The sequence below is a fragment of the Pseudorasbora parva genome, chromosome 23, assembly GCF_024679245.1.
Source record: "Pseudorasbora parva isolate DD20220531a chromosome 23, ASM2467924v1, whole genome shotgun sequence".
Taxonomy (NCBI): domain Eukaryota; kingdom Metazoa; phylum Chordata; class Actinopteri; order Cypriniformes; family Gobionidae; genus Pseudorasbora; species Pseudorasbora parva.
Window position 1 is genome coordinate 12,688,548 of NC_090194.1, and position 23,314 is coordinate 12,711,861.

General features: G+C 40.0%; 1 protein-coding gene across 1 annotated transcript in view; it reads left to right on the forward strand.

Moving 5' to 3' along the window:
* Positions 1–5,489: 5,489 nt before the first annotated feature.
* LOC137063112 (leucine-rich repeat transmembrane neuronal protein 4) overlaps positions 5,490–23,314 on the forward strand; it is a 140,579-nt gene continuing 122,754 nt past the window's right edge. The window contains exons 1-2 of the mRNA XM_067434178.1: positions 5,490–6,076; positions 9,622–11,186. Of these exons, the coding sequence (XP_067290279.1) occupies positions 6,073–6,076; positions 9,622–11,186 (1,569 nt within the window). The 5' untranslated portion in view covers positions 5,490–6,072. The remainder of the gene's footprint in view (positions 6,077–9,621; positions 11,187–23,314) is intronic.

Genomic DNA, 23,314 nt, shown 5'->3' on the forward strand with positions numbered 1-23,314 from the left:
TCTACCAGTCAGTCAAACTTAACACATTTTTGCAGAAAAGTACCGGCCAAGAGTTTTCTTTTTCTTTTTTTTTTAAATAAATAAATATTCACATTCACAGCCTATTTCCAGTGTGACATCACCGCACTCCTGGGAAGGACACATTTCATGCAAAAAAAAAAAACATAAAAAAAATAAATAAAATAAAATAAAGTTTGTTCAGAAGATTATTATATTCGTTCTAAGCTGCGTAGTTTATATAAAATATATGAATAATTAAAAACACAATATTGCAGAACACCATTGCACATTTTTTATTCCAGATTATAGTATTTTTGGACATTAAATCAATTCTTTGAAATGGTAATGCTGTTGCATTTAGCTTGATGTTTCCTCCTCCCAGTGATGTAAACCCGGACAGATATCTAAATATAACATCAGCATGTGAAGCTGCAAAAAGAAGGATAGCCCTGTCACCGGAGTGGAAGCACTACATGGGACAAGGGCAGCTGCCAGCATCATAACTTCACAGGGCATTAATTGTTTCACCGCTGTCAGCAGGACTGTCTCTGCTTGTTGAACTCTGGCCAAGGAGCGGCCCATCAGCCAAATTGAAGTCCAGTAGGTATGTAAGTAAGAGTTCCAGGGAATGATGTTTTCGCATTACAGACCGAGGTGTCAAGCTCAATTTCAGGAAAAGTGCTGAGGCCAGGTAGATCTGGCAATATTCGCAGCGACGAGTCAAAATGTGCAACTGACAATTATACCCAATGACAGGCTCAACAACTGATCAGAGTGCGTTTTTAGTGTTCATAAAACCGTATGCAAATTGGTGAAGATTCAATTTTTGCTTGCTGTGCAGAAAATAAACAAAAATACTCCCAATGATTTACGTTGAAGGAGACATATACTGGGGCCAGAATGTAATAGAAACTTGCAGGTGAGTTCTTTTGACTTGGCTTGTAAGCAAACACATCCAGAATGCCCTAACTGCATAGTAATTTGCTAAAACCACTCAAACTACTTGAGTAACAGCACCCTAGCAGTGATGATAACTACCAAAACCCACAAAAAAATATGTGTGGTCCTGAGGTGGATAAACCAACGTTGCAGGAACACACACTTTACTCCTGCCATGACCTTTTTCTGAACTGTTGTTAAAGACTGCAGCTGTCTGGCCTCGATTTCTAGGCAATTGTACAATTGCTGAGACTCACAGGGATAAGCTGTTCTCTTTAAAGACAGGGAGGAAATGTTGGAAACACAAGCCTCTTTCATTCTTGGAAACTATACATTTCTCTCCTTAGACATTCTCATATTATGTAATATATACTGTATGTATGTATGGTCATATATGGCCAGCTTCTCTGTAATTGTCTTTGCTCAATCATTTCACTTAGCCTTGAGAGGTTAAGTGCTTCTGTTAACTGGCTTGTTAGTTTGAAGGGGACACTTGATGGACAGAAATTGCAGGGTTGTGCTAATGATGAAGCAGGAAATAGCACTGCCACTCAAACGTTCCCTTTGCAGCGAGGACAACCGCAGCCAATCAGATTCAAGTCCATGTGAAAACCCGTAATAATTTATTTGACTGTCATTGTGGAATTGCATGAACTCTACAGCAATGTCAATCAAACCCAGGGCCTTTAGGTCTGTCTTTGTCAAATTGAAAACTATCTAAAATAAAAAAATTAGACATATCTATTTATTATCAGGAAAACAAGGGATGACTTAGTAGTGCTTATTTAGTTCATTAAAGGCCCACTGAAGTGCCTTGAAATGCAGAGCATTATTCAATGTGTTATGTCATTTCCTGATAAACACATGATGAACAGATTTTATTCACATATAAACACTGATCAACGTATAAACAGAAGATTAATCAAACCTGCTCAACACATAAGAACACATCTCTTGTAAAAGCTCAAATTGGTTCTTGCAGAAGCTCAAAGTGCTGTGTAACACAATAATTAATCTCATTGGTTCTTGCAGAAGCTCAAACGTGCTGCGTAACACATGAGAATGAACCCGATTGTTTCTTGTAGAAGCTCAGATGTGCTTTGTAACACAAGAATGAACCTCACTGGTTCTTGCAGAAGCTCAAATGTGCTGCGTAACACGTGAATGAACCTCACGGGTCCTTGCTGATGCTCAGATGTGTTGCGTAACATGAGAATGAACCTCACTGGATCTCGTGGAAGCTCAAACATGCTGTGTAACACACAAGCATGCACTTCATTGGTCCTTGCTGAAGCACATATGTGCTGCTTAACACAAGAATGAATCTCATTGGTCCATGCTGAAGCTCATACATGCTGCGTAACATGAGAATGAATCTCATTGGTCCTTGCTGAAGCTCAAACGTGCTGCATAACACACAAGAATGAACCTCATTGGTCCTTGCCAAAGCTCAAACGTGCTGCATAACACACAAGAATGAATCTCATTGGTCCATGCTGAAGCTCAAACGTGCTGCATAACACACAAGAATGAATCTCATTGGTCCATGCTGAAGCTCATACATGCTGCGTAACATGAGAATGAATCTCATTGGTCCTTGCCGAAGCTCAAACGTGCTGGGTAACACACAAGAATGAACCTCATTGGTCCTTGCTGAAGCTCAAACGTGCTGGGTAACACACAAGAATGAACCTCATTGGTCCTTGCTGAAGCTCAAACGTGCTGCGTAACACACAAGAATGAACCTCATTGGTCCTTGCCGAAGCTCAAACATGTCGCGTAACACACAAGAATGAACCTCGTTGGTCCTTGCCGAAGCTCAAACGTGCTGCATAACACACACAAGAATGAACCTCATTGGTCCTTGCCGAAGCTCAAACGTGCTGCGTAACACACAAGAATGAACCTCATTGGTCCTTGCCGAAGCTCAAACGTGCTGCGTAACACACGAGAATGAACCTCATTGGTCCTTGCTGAAGCTCAAACGTGCTGCTTAACACACAAGAATGAACCTCATTGGTCCTTGCCGAAGCTCAAACGTGCTGCGTAACACACAAGAATGAACCTCATTGGTCCTTGCCGAAGCTCAAACGTGCTGCGTAACACACGAGAATGAACCTCATTGGTCCTTGCCGAAGCTCAAACGTGCTGCGTAACACACAAGAATGAACCTCATTGGTCCTTGCTGAAGCTCAAACGTGCTGCGTAACACACGAGAATGAACCTCATTGGTCCTTGCCGAAGCTCAAACGTGCTGCGTAACACACAAGAATGAACCTCATTGGTCCTTGCTGAAGCTCAAACATGCTGCGTAACACACAAGAATGAACCTCATTGGACCTTGCCGAAGCTCAAACGTGCTGCGTAACACACAAGAACGAACCTCATTGGACCTTGCTGAAGCTCAAACGTGCTGCATAACACACAAGAATGAACCTCATTGGTCCTTGCCGAAGCTCAAACATGTCGCGTAACACACAAGAATGAACCTCATTGGTCCTTGCCAAAGCTCAAACATGTCGCGTAACACACAAGAATGAACCTCATTGGACCTTGCTGAAGCTCAAACGTGCTGCGTAACACACGAGAATGAACCTCATTGGTCCTTGCTGAAGCTCAAACATGCTGCATAACACACAAGAATGAACCTCATTGGTCCTTGCCGAAGCTCAAACGTGCTGCGTAACACACAAGAATGAACCTCATTGGTCCTTGCCGAAGCTCAAACGTGCTGTGTAACACAAGATTGAAGCTCATTGGTCCTTGCTGAAGCTCAAACGTGCTGCATAACACACAAGAATGAACCTCATTGGTCCTTGCCGAAGCTCAAACGTGCTGCTTAACACACAAGAATGAACCTCATTGGTCCTTGCCGAAGCTCAAACGTGCTGCGTAACACAAGAATGAACCTCATTGGTCCTTGCTGAAGCTCAAACGTGCTCCATAACACACAAGAATGAACCTCATTGGTCCTTGCCGAAGCTCAAACGTGCTGCATAACACAAGAATGAACCTCATTGGTCCTTGCCGAAGCTCAAACGTGCTGCGTAACACACAACAATGAACCTCATTGGTCCTTGCCGAAGCTCAAACGTGCTGCGTAACACACAAGAATGAACCTCATTGGTCCTTGTAGAAGCTCAAACGTGCTGCGTAACACACAAGAATGAACCTCATTGGTCCTTGCTGAAGCTCAAACGTGCTGCGTAACACACAAGAATGAACCTCATTGGTCCTTGCTGAAGCTCAAACGTGCTGCGTAACACTCAAGAAATGAACCTCATTGGTCCTTGCTGAAGCTCAAACGTGCTGCGTAACACACAAGAATGAACCTCATTGGTCCTTGCCGAAGCTCAAACGTGCTGCATAACACACAAGAATGAACCTCATTGGTCCTTGTAGAAGCTCAAACATGTCGCGTAACACACAAGAATGAACCTCATTGGTCCTTGCCGAAGCTCAAACGTGCTGCATAACACACAAGAATGAACCTCATTGGTCCTTGTAGAAGCTCAAACATGTTGCGTAACATATGATAATGAACCTCATTGGTCCTTGCTGAAGCTCAAACATGTCGCGTAACATACGATAATGAACCTCAAATACTGTGTAACAGAGAAAGAACCTCATTAGTTCTCACACATCAAACATGCTTGAGCTTCCGTTTACCGTGTATGTTGATGAATGCTTATATGTGAATAAAGCTAAATTCAATCTGTTCAGCGCATTATGCGACCGTGTCTCTTCAGAAAATTTGGACTAAACCGCTTAATTCATAATAGATTTTACGATCTCCAGCAACTTTTTGAAGCGTCAAATTAGTAGTTGCACTGTCAATGGAGCAACAGAAACCAAAAGATTTTATTAAATTTTTTTCATTTGTGTTTTGAAAGATGAACAAAAAGGAAGGTTTATTTTTTTTTTTTGGGGGGGGGGGGGGGGGGGGGAACTAACCCTTATGCTATGTGCATAATATTATACAAATAAATAATAATACATTCCCCACCATTCTCTCTGGCAGTGGAAGAATGCTAAGTAATACATAGACAAATCATTAAGTACTCATCTAATATGAATCATTTGCTCTTAAACGTTTGCAGTTGAAAGAAAGAAACGTATAGAAATTGTATATCGAGTCAATTTTATTTCAATTAAAATCGAAGGGACGTTATTATTTACACGAGCACTAGAACAAAGTCTAAATTCAGGTTTCCTTTATTTTCGGATAAAGCATCTAAAACTTAAAAAGGAACATAAAAGCAGTACATAAAACATTTTGAGGTTTGTGATTATTTCTGGTTGGGCCAAGAAATAGACGTCTCTCTTCAGCTCGATCGTTTGTTCCTCTTTTATGTTAGACGATCTAATAGACTTGTTGTGTCACCCACTCGTTTTCCTCTGGAAATATCGAGTGAGAGTGGAATGAGAGGAAGAGATTGCTGCTGGAGATGTCAGTTCGCCAGAAGAGGGCATTCGGATTCTGTCTGACAAAGTTATGGTGCGACAGGCGGTTGTGGTTAACCACTCACAATCCTGCTGCATCTCTGTACTGTCGGGAACTGTACAGGAGAGGAGAAACATTCCCGATGGAGTGGAGTACACTTACAAATAATATTCTCTGAGTGCAATATTTTGGACTGGATTGAAATCTCCCAAACATCATAATTATCATTTATAATAAAAATATCCATGGATTAATCCACGGTAAGCATCATCCTTTCGGAAAGACAGTATTTGCGCATTATGCTGCGATGGAATATACTGATGCGGAAGGGGATTGCTGGGATTTCCATAAGTTTGACTTGTGGTAGATAACTTGGATTTGGAATCGCGCGGCTTCGGTTCCGTTTGTGACTTAATGTACAATTTTAGGATTTCAAATGGATTCTTTCTGTTCGAGTGGATGTTTATTGTGAACATTTTGTTTTGAGCGGAATTGAAAGATATGGTCAGTGGTCAGTCAGGAGAGACTGAAGATTTCCCGCGTCTGCTCTACTGTGGAGGACTACAGCCGGGGACGTGCGCGTGTGGAAGAACCGAACCATCTGAAGAGAGCGCGTGCCATGCCGTCTCGGGTCTCGAGCGGTAGAAAGCTGTAAAAACCTGTGGCGAGGAGTTGACTGAGACGCGGTGATGGGTAAGTTTGTCTATTATCAGTCGGACCTAAGTGAACATGGAAACCACGGGAGATGTTTTATGGTGATACATCAGGGGGACATTTCCTGCTGTTGAATTGTTTTTCATTGAGATGTGAAATGTCTTCAAACGGTGTCTATGCATTAAAACAAAACGTATTGCATGTACTCTGGTAAGCATAACATGTTTGTTATAGCCCATGCATATGTATGCCTGCAATTTTCACGCATTGATGTATTTTGCGTTTCATACATATTTCTTGATCAAATCTGACCCTGCATTCACTTCAGTTCACAATGATTCGGTGCGGTACAGTCAAGTGCATCCGTCCATTCATTTTTTTTTTCGGTGGGCAATTATTCGATGTTAATTTTTAATCCGATTTTTTTTATTTAAAAATAAAATAAAAATGTGTTCTGATATCTGACATGCAAAACTGATCTTTGACTCTTTTTGATTTTGCCACAGTAATATTTAAATGATAATTTACTACAACAAAATACGTTATGTATTATGATAAATGTTTTATTTATGCTGCTACTTCTAATATATTGTCTTAGCATTTAAAATAATTGTATATAATATAACAAAATTAATGTCAAATATTATTGCTGTTATTTATGCCTTTATATTTATGCAAAGATGTTTGGTCATCTGGTAGCAAATTCATTTCGATCTTTAGTTTGGCTGGTGATAAGGTATAATTGTTAAGGTAGATATTTATCAGTAAATAAAGAGTGGTTAAATGCAATAAAATGAATAAGTTATGTTACCTGTAAATGCTGTTGTGCTTTTCAATTGTGTTCCAAATGCTGCCATTCCTTAAACCTAAAAAATTAAGTTGTGTGAATATTGGTAAACAAATATTGGTCAAACTGATTATCGGCCTTCGACTCGACTCTTCTTCATCTCTCACTGATTTAAATAGCAGACTGATGCCAACTCATTGATTAACGCTGGAATGCTAATGGAACCACATTTTTTGGCAGTAAAGAATGTGCCTGTGCATTATTGATAGTGTGGAGATCGCACAGAGATAGTTAATATTATTTCTTAGATTTACAAGTGATATTGTAAAAGGTGCACATTATGTGCTGGCATCGTTATGTGTGCACACGTTTTTCTGTGCAAGTGTTCATGCAATGGTTGGAAGGCTTATTGTGTAGTCGTTCAGTTTGCATAAACTGCTTGTTTGAGCAGCTGGAGTTATTTCTTCCTCAAAGGAAGTCAAAGCCACATAGATTTTAGTTATTGACAGAAAAGCAAAGAATCAGTATGAATTGCATCAGTGACTTTCACATATAATTTTGCATTTATTAACAGATGCCTTTTGCATGCTTACAATAAAGTATTTACCAAAGTTATATTTCTCACATGCTTCTAATGATTTCTCCTAAAGTCATTATTTAACTAAGCACTGCAATTAACTGTACGCCACAGACCTTCTCATGGCCATATTAGAGTACTTGATTATGGATGTGCTTTCAATCATTTTACAGGGGCTATTTGACAGCTATGTGACCTGCTCTGATTGTTATTCGTTAGCGGCGTGCGGCGAGATGGCCTTCCACAGCTCGTAAAATGATGAGCTATGCTTGCTGCTTTGCGGCACTGTAGTGGGAGATCTTGACAGCAAACATAAAATAACCAACTTGGCAAAATTTTGGAGCATCACTGTGAAGGGTATGTAGGCCTGTACAGAGGCAAACTCAGTTTTACCAGGAGAAGGGCAAGTGTAGTTGCATTTAAAATAAGAAAAGTGGCAGAGCAAGTTTGTTACAAATGAATTTTCATTAGACTTCACTTGGATCATTAACTATATCAGCATCATTTCATTAGCAAATGTCATTAAGCTGATACCGTCTGATTATCTGGTTAGTATGAATGGAAGCCAGTGACGTAATGACTTTATTGTACTGCAGCCTGCTTGTGCATCGCTTGTTGGCAAGTGTACACTCCTGGATATCAGCACCTCAATGCTTTGTTTTTGAGATGGTTGTTAATCACTATCAGTGGATCCCAAAAATTGTTTGGACGCTGAAGCCACATGCATAAATGTATGAATTACACTGCATTAAGTAAGAAAACATCAAAACAAGTGTCATTTTTAGGTTGTACATGATAGCAGTAAATATGCTTTTCAGAAATTAAGACAGTTATTCAGACATTTTCTGGTTGTCAACTAGGTGGAACAGGAGGTGCATTTATAATGTTCTAGGCTGTTTAAATCCAGTTAAGATGGGTACCTTATGAATATTTTCTCCTTATCAACCTTAAAGAACGTCTGGGAGAATTTCTTTAACATAGTACAGATTCAGATAAACCATTTAGTTCTATAAAAATATTTTTAAATGTTATTTGGATGGTTTTTGCCTTCAAGCTAAACGTATGTTTTGATATTTTCATGAATTTTTGTCATGACAATTTTAATGTGTCACATTATTTGTCTCATACAGACAGATAATGCCTCGGGAACTTCATTTCAGAATGCTATTTCTAGCCAGCTTTGTAAAAGTTGCATCAGGGATGGAACTGAAACCCTTTTACAGCAACACTGTGTGGGAATGAAGGCCAGACCCACACAGCACAAATGATAAAATCCCATTACTGGAAAATGTCCAGATTTCGGCCAAGACCTTCCCATAAAGAACATGCGTATTTTACCCAGACCTCTAACCTCTTGATCCAATGTTTAGGTGTGAACTCGATGCTGATATAATGCCTCACTTCAACCTCCCATCTGTTTGGACAAGAATAACACCTAGGCTTTACTTTGTGTATTAAGGGTATGGACAAAGGCTCGTAGCAGAGTCACTTAACAGCCAGGCAAATATAACTGATTTAGTTGACTGACAATCATTTAGATTATAATTAGGGACTAATACGATGGCCGAGGCATATCTCCCAGGACATTTCCTTTCATACTGTAGTGGGCTCATGTCCAAGCTTATTGGAAGACAAGCATGTTTGCCATTGCCAGAGAGAAGAATTAAACAACATAGCATGACTGGATTGATTTGCACAATCACCGCTGTTAATTGGGTCCTGTGTGGTATCATATTGCTGTATAAATGTAATATTTCAAGGGTTTATAATCACAGAACAATTACAATATTTCTTCTCTCATTAATCGTCTTAATCTCTGCTTTGAAACTGCTCAACAATTAGAGCTGGGTATTGTCAACTACCTCACATTATGATGCACATCACAATGCACATTTCACGATTCAACACGTTGCAATATATCACAGCGTCCTAATAGGATCATGACTGAATCTGCACCAAACTACTGAGAGAGATACTTTGGGAAAGTGAATCTACTGTATCTGTTTAAAACTCTCTTGCACTGTTTGCCGCACTTTTGCCCAGTATTGTGTCTAGTACTGTATGTACACGTTAAATATAAGTTGAACTTAATAATCCTTTTTGAGGATTTATAAGTTGAACTTAATAATCCTTTTTGAGGTGACATGATTTAGGTATTGTCAAATCATAATGTATTTGTACATTCAGGAAATAAATAGTTTGTTTCTTTTTCCATTTCAGGCTTTGCCATGAGGCACCGCTGGTTCATGGTGCCACTGCTAATGCAGGCATGGCTCTCTGCCACCCCTTGCTTTGGTGAGCGCACTTGCCCTCGGAGCTGCCGATGTGATGGCAAGATTGTATACTGTGAGTCTAGTGCATTCCGTGATGTTCCCAAGAACCTCTCTGGCGGCTGTCAAGGCCTGTCCCTGCGGTATAACAGCTTGGCAACCCTAAAGGCTGGACAATTTGTTGGCCTCAACCAGCTCATTTGGCTGTACCTGGACCACAACTACATTGCCAATGTGGATGCGCGTGCTTTTCAAGGGATACGGAGGCTCAAAGAGCTAATATTGAGCTCCAACAAGATCACACTTCTTCACAACACCACATTTCACCTGGTACCGAATTTGAGAAACCTGGACCTTTCTTATAACAAGCTACAAGCTCTGCAGCCAGGGCAGTTCCAGGGTCTACGCAAGCTACTTAGTTTGCACATGCGCTCCAACTCCCTTAAGAATCTCCCCTCTCGCCTTTTTCAGGACTGCCGTAATCTTGAGTTCCTTGACCTTGGCTACAACCGTCTGCGCAGCATTACTCGCAATTCAATGTCTGGCCTGCTGAAGCTTACTGAGCTGCATATTGAGCATAACCAGTTCTCCAAAATCAACTTTTTCAACTTCCCACGCTTCTATAACTTGCGTGCTCTTTACCTACAGTGGAACCGCATTAGGACCATGAGTGAAGGCCTTACGTGGACCTGGACATCATTGCAGAAGCTAGACCTTTCAGGAAATGACCTGCAGGAGATAGATGCAGAAGTGTACCGGGCCATGCCAAATCTGCAGACACTTAACCTGGATTCAAACAAGCTTGTCAATGTGTCTCAAGAAGCTGTGGATGCCTGGATCTCTCTGACTGCAATTAGTCTGGCAGGAAACATGTGGGACTGTGGACCAGTTGTGTGTCCGCTAGTGGACTGGCTGAGAACCTTCCGTGGAAACAAAGAAATTAATATGATTTGCGCATCACCCAAAGAAGTTCAAGGGGAGAAGGTTATGGATGCAGTTGACGCCAATAGAGTTTGCATGATTGCCCCCGCTACACCATCAACCGTAATTGCTCCCTCTACCCCTTTTGTCGCTTTTGCACAGACCCCAGCCGGCTCTTTCATCCCGACTCTTAAATCTGGAGACGGCCGAGGGGGCCTGGGGACATCCTTAGAAGGTACCACATCTTCAGCTCCTTCTCAGCCCGCTGTCCCACCTCCTGAGCAAGATTTCGAACCTGTATCATTCCACAAGATTGTGGCAGGAAGTGTTGCCCTTTTCCTGTCAGTTGCTATGATCCTCCTGGTAATTTACGTCTCGTGGAAGCGATATCCAAGCAGTGTAAAGCAGCTGCAGGAAAACTCGGCTGCAGCTCGCAAACGTCGGAAAAAGTCACGGGAGACAGAGCGCACACTCAGCACACCATTGCAGGAGTACTATGTGGACTACAAGCCTAATAACACAGAGGGCACAGATGTGCTAGTCAATGGTACTGGACCATGCACCTACACCATCTCTGGCTCTAGAGAATGTGAGGTAAGTCTCCATACCTCAACTTACAATCCATTTGGTTTGGTAGGAAACATGGTCAGTTCTTTAGCTGCTTTAAAAAAAGGGATTCTGTTCTTGTGCTGTTTTGATGCCATTTTAGGAGATTGTTGTGTAGGTGGGATATGTTTCTGGCAGGGATATATTTTTGGAGGGACACGTTTAAATGTTTTTGGCACAGTATGCGATTTGTATAACCTCAGACAAGGTGTTAATTTACAATTACATATTGATTTGCTAGTGCTGTTAATTCATTAGATTTTTTTCTGGGCTGTAACAAAATGCATTTAAACACGTGTACCTGAAATACCTGCTTCAACATGGTAGACATTTACTTGAAGATGATAGGGTGGTTTTTATTATGCTCTCTCACACAGGCTCTTGCTTGTTATTTTGACCCCATAGAGATTTGTGATTATTTGATAAATTCAGCTATAGTAATCACAGGATAACAAACTCCCATAAAAAACGGCTGCTTCACAATTATTTATGTGTCCTCATTAAAATATGTACGCTCAACTACTCCCAAGACCAATATGGAATGGTTTTGTCTATGGGGAACTTTTAATGAAAAAAACCTCCTAACCATCCTTCTCATCCTGACTCCTATACACTCATTGGTTCTTTCAACACTGTTTGATCCATGCTCAGTGAAACAGCTCTATTTCTCTGTTCTCTCTCTCCCTCTCTTTTTCTCTCGTGATCTTCCCGGGGCTATGAGAATGTCTTTAATGACACCCCTACTTTGTCTTCCAAGGGCTCTTTTTGACTTCTTCCATGTGTATCACTTCATACCTATTTTTTAGCCTCTTATCTTTGCTTCACACTCATCTTTCTCTCTTGAATCATCGTTCCCTATTTTAGATCACCCCCTTTTATACTTCAGCACAATCTGCAGTTCCAATTTACAAAATACAATTTTTCTCAGTGTCACTCAGGACTCCGCTGACGTGTGTGTTGGCAGCTGGGGTCAATAGATATACGTTTTAAGGGTTTGTATGCTTCACTGTATTTACATATGTTCTTGCTTTTCCCAATGGGCAGCTGTTACCTTTACGCCTTCGGGCAAAGAAACCTGTCAGTAATGCAGTAAGGTGTCATTAAAGGCAGACTGCCTCTGGCAGAGCCATGACAGGGCGTATGTGCTGTGGCTAGCAAGACAGGCATGAGTTAAACAAGAAAGGCAGGTGGACATGCTAGCAGGGCGATTGGCATGATGGTAAACAGGTATGCCAAATCAAGTCGCAGGAGGAAAATACTATAAAGGCGGGTGAGAGCACAAAGGCACACAGAACGACATCCTGACAGCGACGTTGACCTCTCCACATGGTCCCCCGTCCGTTCTCTGATCTGCCGCCTCAAAGCATTTTTTGAGAGATCAGAGGTGCACATCAGAGTCCAGCAGATTGGCATGTTTTTCTCTTGTGATTTCCCCAAGTCAAGGAACAAACTATTTTTCTTTTATTACGTGCAAATCCCCAAGTCTCTTACATAGCATGTGACCCTCTTTGCCCTTATGATGATATATCTTGGCAACACAAGAAAGAACAACTGAAAGCAGAGAGCAGAAATCAGTTTGTCTCATGGTGTCCACCTATTGGTTTGGCTTGTTCGCATGACCTCATTAGCCCATGTTGGAAGATGCTGTAACTTCACCATCTGGCAGTCAAAGTTTTGGTAACACTTTCTATGAAGCCCATGCTTATAAAAATTAATTACAGTCCTATTTATACTATTTCTATTCCATACATATATGTTATACACCTTATAAGGGATTATAAGAACAGTTATAGTTACATTTATATTATTTTTATTCTTACTTATAAGTCATGCATTTGCATGCATGTGCAGACTCATAATCAATTATACACTGATTTATAAGTATTAATAAGTCTTATTAGTTTAGTTTCATGAATGTATTTATTAAGATACAGCCTGCATTGCTACTATTTTATTATATTATAGTTATAATTACTTTTTAGTAATTAGATTTCTGTCAAATTAGTGAATAGGTTGTTATTAATAACTGTGTTGTGTTCTTATAAATAAACATTGCGAGTAATACAACAGTTACTATCCTCTATAAATGCATAATTGATGGCTTTAAGTAAAGTGAAAACAGGATGCAATTTTGCAACGCAAAAGCAGATGTTAAGAAATCATGATGATGTGAACATTATACATTTTAAGTTTTTTATCTGTGAATGTAACTAATGAACAACAATGTCTGTAATAAAACAATGGGGAAAAATGTATGTCACAAAGCAAAACACTGCAACAGTATTTTCATGTATATTTTTAAACTGCTAAGAAATACAGTGCATATGGCTGAGGAGATATAGATTAAAACAAATCAAAGTTACCAGTCATGACATCTAATGCAAACATTAGCCATTAAAGACTTAATTGATAACTAAATGGTATAGCAAACAAGTGTCTCTTGAACTAATTTATATTTGATCATTTATAAATCAGTATATAATGGATTATGAACATGTGCGTTGATAAATCAAATTAATTACTTATAATTATAAAAAAAATATATATAAATGTAACCGACCCACTTTAGTTGGACCAATGTAACTATGACTGTTCTTATAATGCAGTATAGGTCTATTAATTACACTTTATATATTTATAGAATAGTAATACTTATTTATAGAATAGTAATAGTTGCTTATCAATAAGTGTATTGGAGCAGTAATTAATTTTTTGCCAACTTTTTAAAATTTCTTTGTCCATTGATTTTATTCCAAAATATATTTAGGATGTATTATAGCATTATACATTTCATTATATTATAGCAAAATGTATTTTTTTTTTGTCAAGTATCTTATTTTTGTATTATAGTAGATACTAATTTGGTTTGTTTTTGACTTTTAGAATAAAGTTTTAAAACATTATTTTTCCTTTCTGCTGCCTTTATCATGCTTCTGGGGAATGGAATGGTATGGAGCTTTCTATAGATATTAAAATATAGGTATTCTATAGGAATTACCTTCTTGCTTAGACCTTGCTAACTATTGTTTAAAGTTTAGTGTGACCTGTCAAGTCCATAATCATCAAAAGGCCTCATGTTGAGGTCACTTACTTGACCTGTTTCCATAAAGCTTTTCAATTAATAGTCTATAATTCTGAATTGTTTGCCTCCTTTTTTCCCCTACCGTCCTCCACACCACAGCATTGCTGCATCAACACTAATGTGGTTTGGATTCCCTCCCGTGCAGCAAAGCGCATGTCACCCATGATTGATGAGTTCTATTCTCTCTCCTGCGATTTGGTATTCCACGCGCGCACTTGATTTACGGGCTTTTCACATCAAGCCAAAAGACTAGATTCAAACACACAGTTCAGATTGCTCCTGTCTTGAAAACCAGTGTTCTTCTCATGCCTTACATCGCTTCTGTTGCGAATCACAAATGGCATAAAGGTGTGGAAGAGACTGCTAAGAGGGACTGTCCTCTGACCTCACCTTGAGAGAGGTTCTCCGTTAAACCGTCAAGCATTTTGGACATCTTTCATCGTAAAATATAATGCCAAGATCTAATGTCTTCTTTGATCGATTTAGATCAACTGATCGTCATAACTCATAAAGGCTCAACCGTGGATGAAGTACCCATTCAATCCATTTATTTAGGTGATGAACTTTGTTTTACTGAACAGTCGCTTTCAGTACTGCTTTTATGACAATGTTACAGTATAAAGCTGAATTACTAGTTCATTTTATGTTTGAATTACTAGTTACATTTTATACAGCTAGTTCATTTTCATAATGACCACGCAATCTACCAGTTTTTGGTTTTTAATAAATTGGTTTAAAGGGTCAGTGTGTAAATTGTATCTGCATCTAGCAGTGAGGTGGCAATTTGCAAGCGTCCACCGCTCACCCTTCACTTGTAAAGGACATTGAGAACCTACGGTGGCCGACACAGGACAAATGGTCTCAGACAGCAGAGAATAGTGTCCGTTTAGGGCTACTGTAGAAATAAGACGGCGCAAAATGGTTACTTCACTGTAAAGGGACCCATGGTGTAGATGGCTTATTCTAAGGTAATAAATGGACTCCAATTATACAACGCATTCAACGCACATGGCTATCCAAAGCGCTTTACATATTGCCTCACATTCACCCATTCAATGACTCATTCCTTCACAGACGGCGGTGCCAGCCATGCAAGGCTCTATCCAGCTTGTTGGCAGCAGCTGGGGTTAGGTGTCTTGCTCATGGACACCTTGACATTTGGTCAGGTGGAACTGAAGACCGAACAACCAATCTTCCAGTTTGTAGACCACCTTCATGAACCACCGAGCCACTGCCGCCCCAATAATAAAAACATAACTGTTCATTATGAAAAATCTTTATACTGAACCACTGAAAACATAGTTATGTATATTATATTGCATTTATGTCAATAGATCCACCTACATATTACAACAGTGGACCTTTAAAGGGTTAGTTCACCCAAAAATAAAACATTTGGTCATTAATTGCTTAGCCTCATGTCGTGTGACACCCGTAAGACCTCCATTCATCTTAGGAACACAAATGAAGACATTTTTGTTGAAATCTGATGGCTCAGAAAGGCTTTCAATGACACCAATGTCATTTCCTCTCTCAAGACCCATAAAGGCACTAAAGACGTCGTTACAAAGCCCATCTCACTACAGTGGCTCTACAATAATTTTATGAAGTGACGAGAATAGTTTTTGTGCTCAAAAAACTTCAGATTGGCATAGTCACGTGATTCTAGCAGTTTGGTGGTTTGACACACGATTCGAATCCTGAATCGATACGCTGACTCATAACAGTTCGAAGCTTTGTTTTGAAATCGGCCCATCACTATATAAGTCGTTATTTATTTGTTTGCGAACAAAAATATTCTTGTCGCATCATACAATTATTGTAGAGCCACTGTAGTGAGATGGGCTTTGTAACTTTGTCTTTAGTGCCTTTTATGGGTCTTGAGAGAGGACATGACATTGGTGTCAATGAAGGCTTTTCTGAGCCGTCGGATTTAAACAAAGTATCTTCATTTGTGTTCCAAAGATGAACGGAGTTCTTACAGGTGTCAAATGAAATAAGGGTAAGTAATTAATGACAGAATTTTCATTTTTGGGAGAACTAACCCTTTAAGACATGCTTTTTGGGGGGCAGAAAATGATGCATACACCAGTAAATTGACAAGTGCAAACCTTAGTAAATCCGCTTGCATAATTCATTTATACTGTTTATACATTTATACAAATGCTCTCCTCCCTTAAATTTTGCATTTGAAAGGGAAATTCCTACAAATGCATATACAATAAGGTCAGCTACAAAAATATCACTGTCCACGGCTTTTCAGCGCTAATATTTCACTGTATGTCTTTAATAAATCCTGACAGTAGTTTTTTAACGACAAAAGAGTGTTTAATTATTTTTCTTGATTTATTATTTTTTGGTTAATACTATTAACACAAAACAAAACACTACTTGACATTTATAATAGGTGACAGTCTTCTATTTTCAATATTTATTACAGTAGTGGCTGTGAAACCCATCAGTTATCTTTACATTGCGGATTTTACCTCATTACAAGTTCTCATTAAACATAAAATACTCACATGAGTGCAGGAATAAGGGCGTCACACTGCCAGGCTCATTGGGACTATCGTGTATGTATGTACATGTTTACGCATGAAGGAGCTGAAATGCTTTAGCATTTTTTTTAAAGGCACCCTCATTTAATATTAATTCTTTTAGTTGTGAGCAATTAGGCCAGCACATCACATTTTGTCGTATTGTACATTATGTTGCTGTCACATTTGCATTAAAAGCTTAACCTGTCAGCCCATGATGCTTTTCGTGGATTTAAAATTGCTCTAATTGCTTTTGTAGAAAAAAAAAAAAAAGAACAAGAACTTTGCTTCGGCGTAACAGTGGAAGGCATACAACAAGGGCATTAATCATCATTAGACTCAACAAATTTTAGTTAACAAATTGGTGTTGAACAGTACCTTTGACCCCTGCAAATAATGAAAATGGACTAATCCTCCCCTCAACAGACAAAAGTGCCTGCTGGAGATTAACGTTCGGACCACAAATCTGGTTAGCGGTTCAGAATGGGTTCATGAATTAAAAACTAGGAACTATACTAAACTAGGGAGAGAAAGGTGAAGTAGAAAAAATGTTAGATTAGAAAAAAGAAAAGTCACCTGAGAGAGTGGTACAGGGATTGTAAGTAGGTAAGGTCTGTTAATCAAGAAAATGATGCATGCTGATTTTGTCATGTGTTCTTGAATTTATAATGTGTACAATGTATACAGCTACCTGTGTACATAAGAAAACTGAGTCTTTTTTTGCATGTAAATTGCGTACACAATCATAATCAAAAGCATTATTTTTTTAATGATTTTATGATTAGATTTGTTTTTAATATATATACACTATACACAAAAAAAATCAGGTCTCCATTTGAATTTTTTTTAGTGACTGATCACATCAAAATTTTTCAGTTGGCTGAACTGAATTTCTGTGAATTAAATTGCATCAATTCTCTCTCTCTCTCTCTCTCTCTCTCTCTCTCTCTCTCTCTCTCTCTCTCTCTCTCTCTCTCTCTCTCTCTCTCTCTCTCTCTCTCAAAATTTCTATTACAGATCAATTCTTCTAATTTTAGTTGATGCCACACATCCTGAAATATAATCAGGAGTATTAATTGCACCTTTCTCTTTGAGTAGTCTTTCAAAGAATGCGTTTTACCACCCCTTTCATAATACAGTAAAAAAAGCAAAACAGTGATAAAAAGGATGTGTAGCTTAAAAAAAAAAGTCATTTATGTTGGTGCATGGTTGGTGTTATGTTTTCTACTCAGTGCTGTTACCAATGCAGAGTTTACCGTTTCTCCTTCTAATCTTCTCCATGTCACTTTAAAATATAGTATTCTGTGTAGAATTCAAATGGGTCCTTTTTGTGGTCTGCGCTGACTTGTGCATATCGTGTCTCTGGAGCGGAGCAGACAGTGCACGCTGCGGCAGTTCGTGTGACACTAACGTAAAACCAGACTTCATTCACCCTAATGTAAGGCATATTTACACTGTCCGAGCAGTTCCCTATCCCCTATATAGTGCATTTTGTGGTATTTATCATGTAAAAAAATTTCAGCCACAGCTTTATCGTCTATTTATAATGGAGGAGCGGGACACTTCAGGTTCTAGAGAGCATTTGATTAGACAGAAAATCTGATGAGAAGCTGAAGTTGATGTCATCCAGATCGCTGATCCATATTGGCAGAAGTGACAGACTCTAAGTTTTAAACACCCATATCTTCTAAATGTGCATTTTGTCATTTTTTTGGTGGATACTGGCTTATACATAAACCCTATTTGCAAATACTTGTTTCTTTAAATCAGAGGTCTTCAACCCTGCTCCTGGGAAGCCACTGTCCTGCAGAGTTTAGCTCCAACCCTATTCAAAGACAGGTGAAGCTAATCAAGATCTGCAGAATAACTTGTTTAAAGGTGTCATGAACTGGCTTTTTTAATTTTTTTATACTGTTGTCTGAGGTCAACTAATGATGTTTGTGTGGTTTTTACATTCAAAAACATCATAACTAATACGTAATAGGCTATTTTCTACACTGGTTTTGAGGCTCTCTCCAAAACGCTGGGTTTTGATGGGCGTGACGCACTAGAGACTTGGAAGTAAACGCCCACGGCTAGGATTGGATAATATTAGCATATTTAATTAGCTTAAGCTCCCCTGTCAGTTCAGGGAGAGGAGAGAGGAGAGAATGAGGGAGAACCGACAACCAGAATGATTTTCTCGATCACAGAGCTCGTAAATGTCTTTTTCAAACAAACACAATGATTCATTTCACATCGACACACGATTGATTGGACTATTATTTTTATATTACACATAGCCCGCTAGATCGATCAATATAAGCGCGAACACACATACATGTTCGGCGCACACCGCCCTTCAGGTGTCAACAAGAGAGAGAGAGAGAGAGAATAGCAGAACAAGAACTGACTATAATGAGATTCATCGGCCTGCCGGGCTTTGCGAGCCCTGGCCCATACGTGTCTTAGTTCAGCATGCTGAGGTATGTTCTGTTTGACATGTACACATAAGAAAAACGATCTATAACAGTGCAATATTACATATAAAAACACGTTTTACTCACATAAGTGTGTTGCACCGTTTCTGTCGGATCTAAATCCAGCATTGACCTGAGATTTGTTTACAAATGATCCCGCAGTGAAATGAAGTAAACATATCTTCCCCATGTGAGCTGGAACTTCTGAACTTCAAAATAAAGTTCAACCACTCATTTCTTATATTAGGATCAGAAGGAAGCTTATGCAGCCGCCTCTGTTCTTCCACAACCAAGAATAGCGCAATATCTTAATCTTCCTCTGCATGAAATTGTTGTTGACCAGCTAGCACAAGCCCTCCATGAGTCAGTGGGCGGGCCGTGGGTCTCCAGGAGCAGGGTTGAAGACCTCTGCTTTGAATAATTTCAACTAAACAAAAAGGTCAAATAACTATTATGGAATAGTCCAATAAGGTGTGGGAGTCACCATCAAGCATTATTTGAAGGCGGGACATCCTTTTCTGACATGTGGTCACAGAAGCACATGGTGTGAGAAGAAGGTACAATTATTTGCTTTAGTAATCTTATTTGACATTAACTGTTAATATATATATATATATATATATATATATATATATATATATATATATATATATATATATATATATATATATATATGTGTGAGTGTGAGTGTGAGTGTGTGTGAGTGTGAGTGTGAGTGTGAGTGTGAGTGTGAGTGTGAGTGTGTGTGTGTGTGTGTGTGTGTGTGTGTGTGTGTGTGTGTGCATGAAGGTGTAGAGAAGCATTTTGTCAGGTTTTATTCACATTATTTTTTATTTTGCATGTTCATAAATTCAGTTTTTATTTTTGTTGCTTCAGGGCAAAATTGTGCAATAAGGCATACTTTTCAAGAAGGTCTTCGCCGACAATGAAAAATTCAATACCTACAGACCTCAAAACATCATGTGGCCTTCAGATTAGCTCAAGAACAGTGTATAAAGAGAGCTTCATGAAATGGGTTTTCATGGCCAACAGCTGCATCCAAGCCTTACATCACCAAGTGCAATGCAAAGCATTGGATTCAGTGGTCTAAATCACACCACCACTGAACTCTAGAGCAGCGGATACGTGCCCAATCATGATTCTCTGCCTGGCAATTCCATGGATGAGTCTGGAGGTGTTTCTCAATGTCAAGGATGCTTCCTTGGAAGGACTGAACCTTCCAAGTCACTTCCTTCAGAGGCTAGGCGAGGCTCCTCTTTAGCATTCAGAGAACACGTAAATGGAACAGGCTAGCAAGTGCACGTCATTGCGTCATTACGTCAGTGAAAAGGTCCGTTGGCCATCAATAACGTTATGTGTAACGTGAGGGACAGTGAGAGCTGGCCGGTGGAGTGATAATGAGTGGCAGCTGATCGCCACACCGGTCTCGGCTCACAGCAGAGTGACGGGAGTATAAATGAATGAATGAATGAATGAATGAGGCATTTATATAGCGCTTTCATATGTACTACTGTACACCCAAAGCGCTTTACACTCATGACAGGGGTCTCTCCTCAACCACCACCAGTGTGCAGCATCCACTTGGATGATGCGACGGCAGCCACATTACAATGGCGCCAGTGCGGTCACCACACACCAGCGATAGGTGGAGAGGAGAGAGAGTGATAATGCCAATTCAGTGGATGGGGATTATTAGGAGGCCATGATTGGTAAGGGCCATTCATGGCCAGGACACCGGGGTTACACCCCTACTCTTTTACGAGAAGTGCCATGGGATTTTTAATGACCACAGAGAGCCAGGACCTCGGTTTAATGTCTCATCCGTAGGACGGTGCTCTTTGACAGTATAGTGTCCCCATCACTATACTGGGGCGTTAGGACCCACACAGACCAGAGGGTGAGCACCCCCTGCTGGTCTCACTAACACCTCTACCAGCAGCTACCTGGTTTTTCCCAGTTGGTCTCCCATCCAGGTACTGACCAGGCTGCTTAGCCTGCTTAGCTTCAGTGGGAAACCAATCTTGGGCTACAGGGTGATATGTCTGCTGGTGATAAATGGAGGACATGGAAGACGAGAGGACCAGGCCTGGACTTTATGTTATGGTTTGTTTATATTTTATTATGTGTGTGCGGGCAGTCGCCCATGAGGAGCTGCCCGCGTTTCTTTCGTTTTGTTTATTATTTATTATAAAGTTGTTTAATGGTCGCCGCTACTCATATGCATCCTTTCCTGTATATGACATATTTTTAGAACGAAGGACTCTTTGGAAGGAGTCTGGTTGAAATTCCGAGGATCCTCGACATTCGTTCGTCAGGTGTCAATGACGTAGCATCCTTGGAATTCTGGCATCCGAGGATCCTTCCTTGACATTGAGAAACACCTCGGGTTTGGCGGATGCCAGGAGAACAGTACTTGCCTGACTGCATTATGCCAAATGTAAAGTTTGGTGGAGGGCGGTTTATGGTGGTGGGTTGTTTTTCAGGGGCTGGACTTGGCCCCTTACTTCCAGTGAAAGGAACTCTTATTGCTTCAGCATACCAAGACATTTTGGACAATTTCATGGTCTTAACTTTGTGGGAACAGTTTGGGGATGGCCCGAAGTCCAGACCTCAACCCGAAACCCAAACCCCCCAACATCAGTGCGTGACCTCACAAATGCGCTTCTAGAAGAATGGTCAAAAATTTCCATAAGCACACTCCTAAACATAATTAATGCATTAGAGATAATAACATGTTCATTCTAAAAGCCCCCCCCCCCCCCCCAATGGCTTTCATTAAGCATAAAGTGGCACAGCTTATCTCACTTTCCCCTACTGAAATGAATATTACTAAATGAGTCCAACAGAAAATAATCTTCTCTGATAGTAAGAGAAATGAGAGAAGGAATGAGAGCGAGATGAATTTGTTCTTCTTGATTCTGTGATCTGAAAGTCACAGCCCATTTAATTTAGTACAAATCATGCTTTTTCATGTCTGTGGAGCATATTATAATTTATTGGGAATATCATAAACTTGAGCTTGCAGCCTGGCACAAGGGCATTCCAGCCTCCCCTCTGAGGATGACTTCTGATAGCGAGCCTTGAGGTCAATCATCAAGAAACAGCTAACCACACTTTTTCTCCAACCCTTCTGTTTTTTGCCCCAGTATCTTCAGGTTTGCAAAGCTTTGGCACCTGATAAATATTTATGCTCATCAGTGCCTGTCATTTTTGGCCAAGGATCCTGCATAGTGAACAGGACTGAAGGGTCCTCATTGTTTGCTCCATCAAGCAGGGAGGAGGAACAGAACCAATGAGGGCTCTCGCTGCAAAAGTGGCCCCTCATGTCTGCTCATGAAACCAGCGCCATTCAGAAGAGAGAGTGTTATTGTTTTGGGGTTTTTTAGGGGGTGTGGGGTTGTTTTGTGTCCCACATGGCCTCTTGTTATGAAAAACCGAGTTGGAGTGATTTGATGCCTAATTGGATTGTACGGGGGGCTGGTCCAAGTTGTCTATTTAAAGCATAGATGTTGTTTTGAAGCTTTTGTAAATGACAGTCTACTGGAGTGCAAGCGCTCTTGGCTGCAAAGTGGCAGTAATTCAATGGTTGATTCACATAAATCTTTAGTACTCTTTTACTAGATTGTTGACGTGAGCAAAATCACTTATTGCACTTATAGGTAATGTGAACAGTTTATGCTAAATGTGCAAGTCACCACAATAACAGTTAAGTTAAACACAAGAAAGTAAATAATTAACTGTTGCGTATAGTCATTCTGTTAGCCTGACAAGCCAGACTCACATCAAGATGTTTGGTCTGGAAACTCACCATTGACAGGTCTCAATCCGAGAGGCAGGATAAACGGTTGTCTTTCAAACTCCCTCTGCACGGCGTGCACGCGATAGGATAGCGCTACAACCAACCAGAGCAACAAAGGTAAAGCAGAGCTAGTTGACAGATTAAATTTTCACTGTATCCGGTCGGCAAAACTCTGAACACATCTTCCCTTTTTAAGAATGACTTCAGTGCCGTTCTTTGTTCTTTTCTCAGAGAAAAGC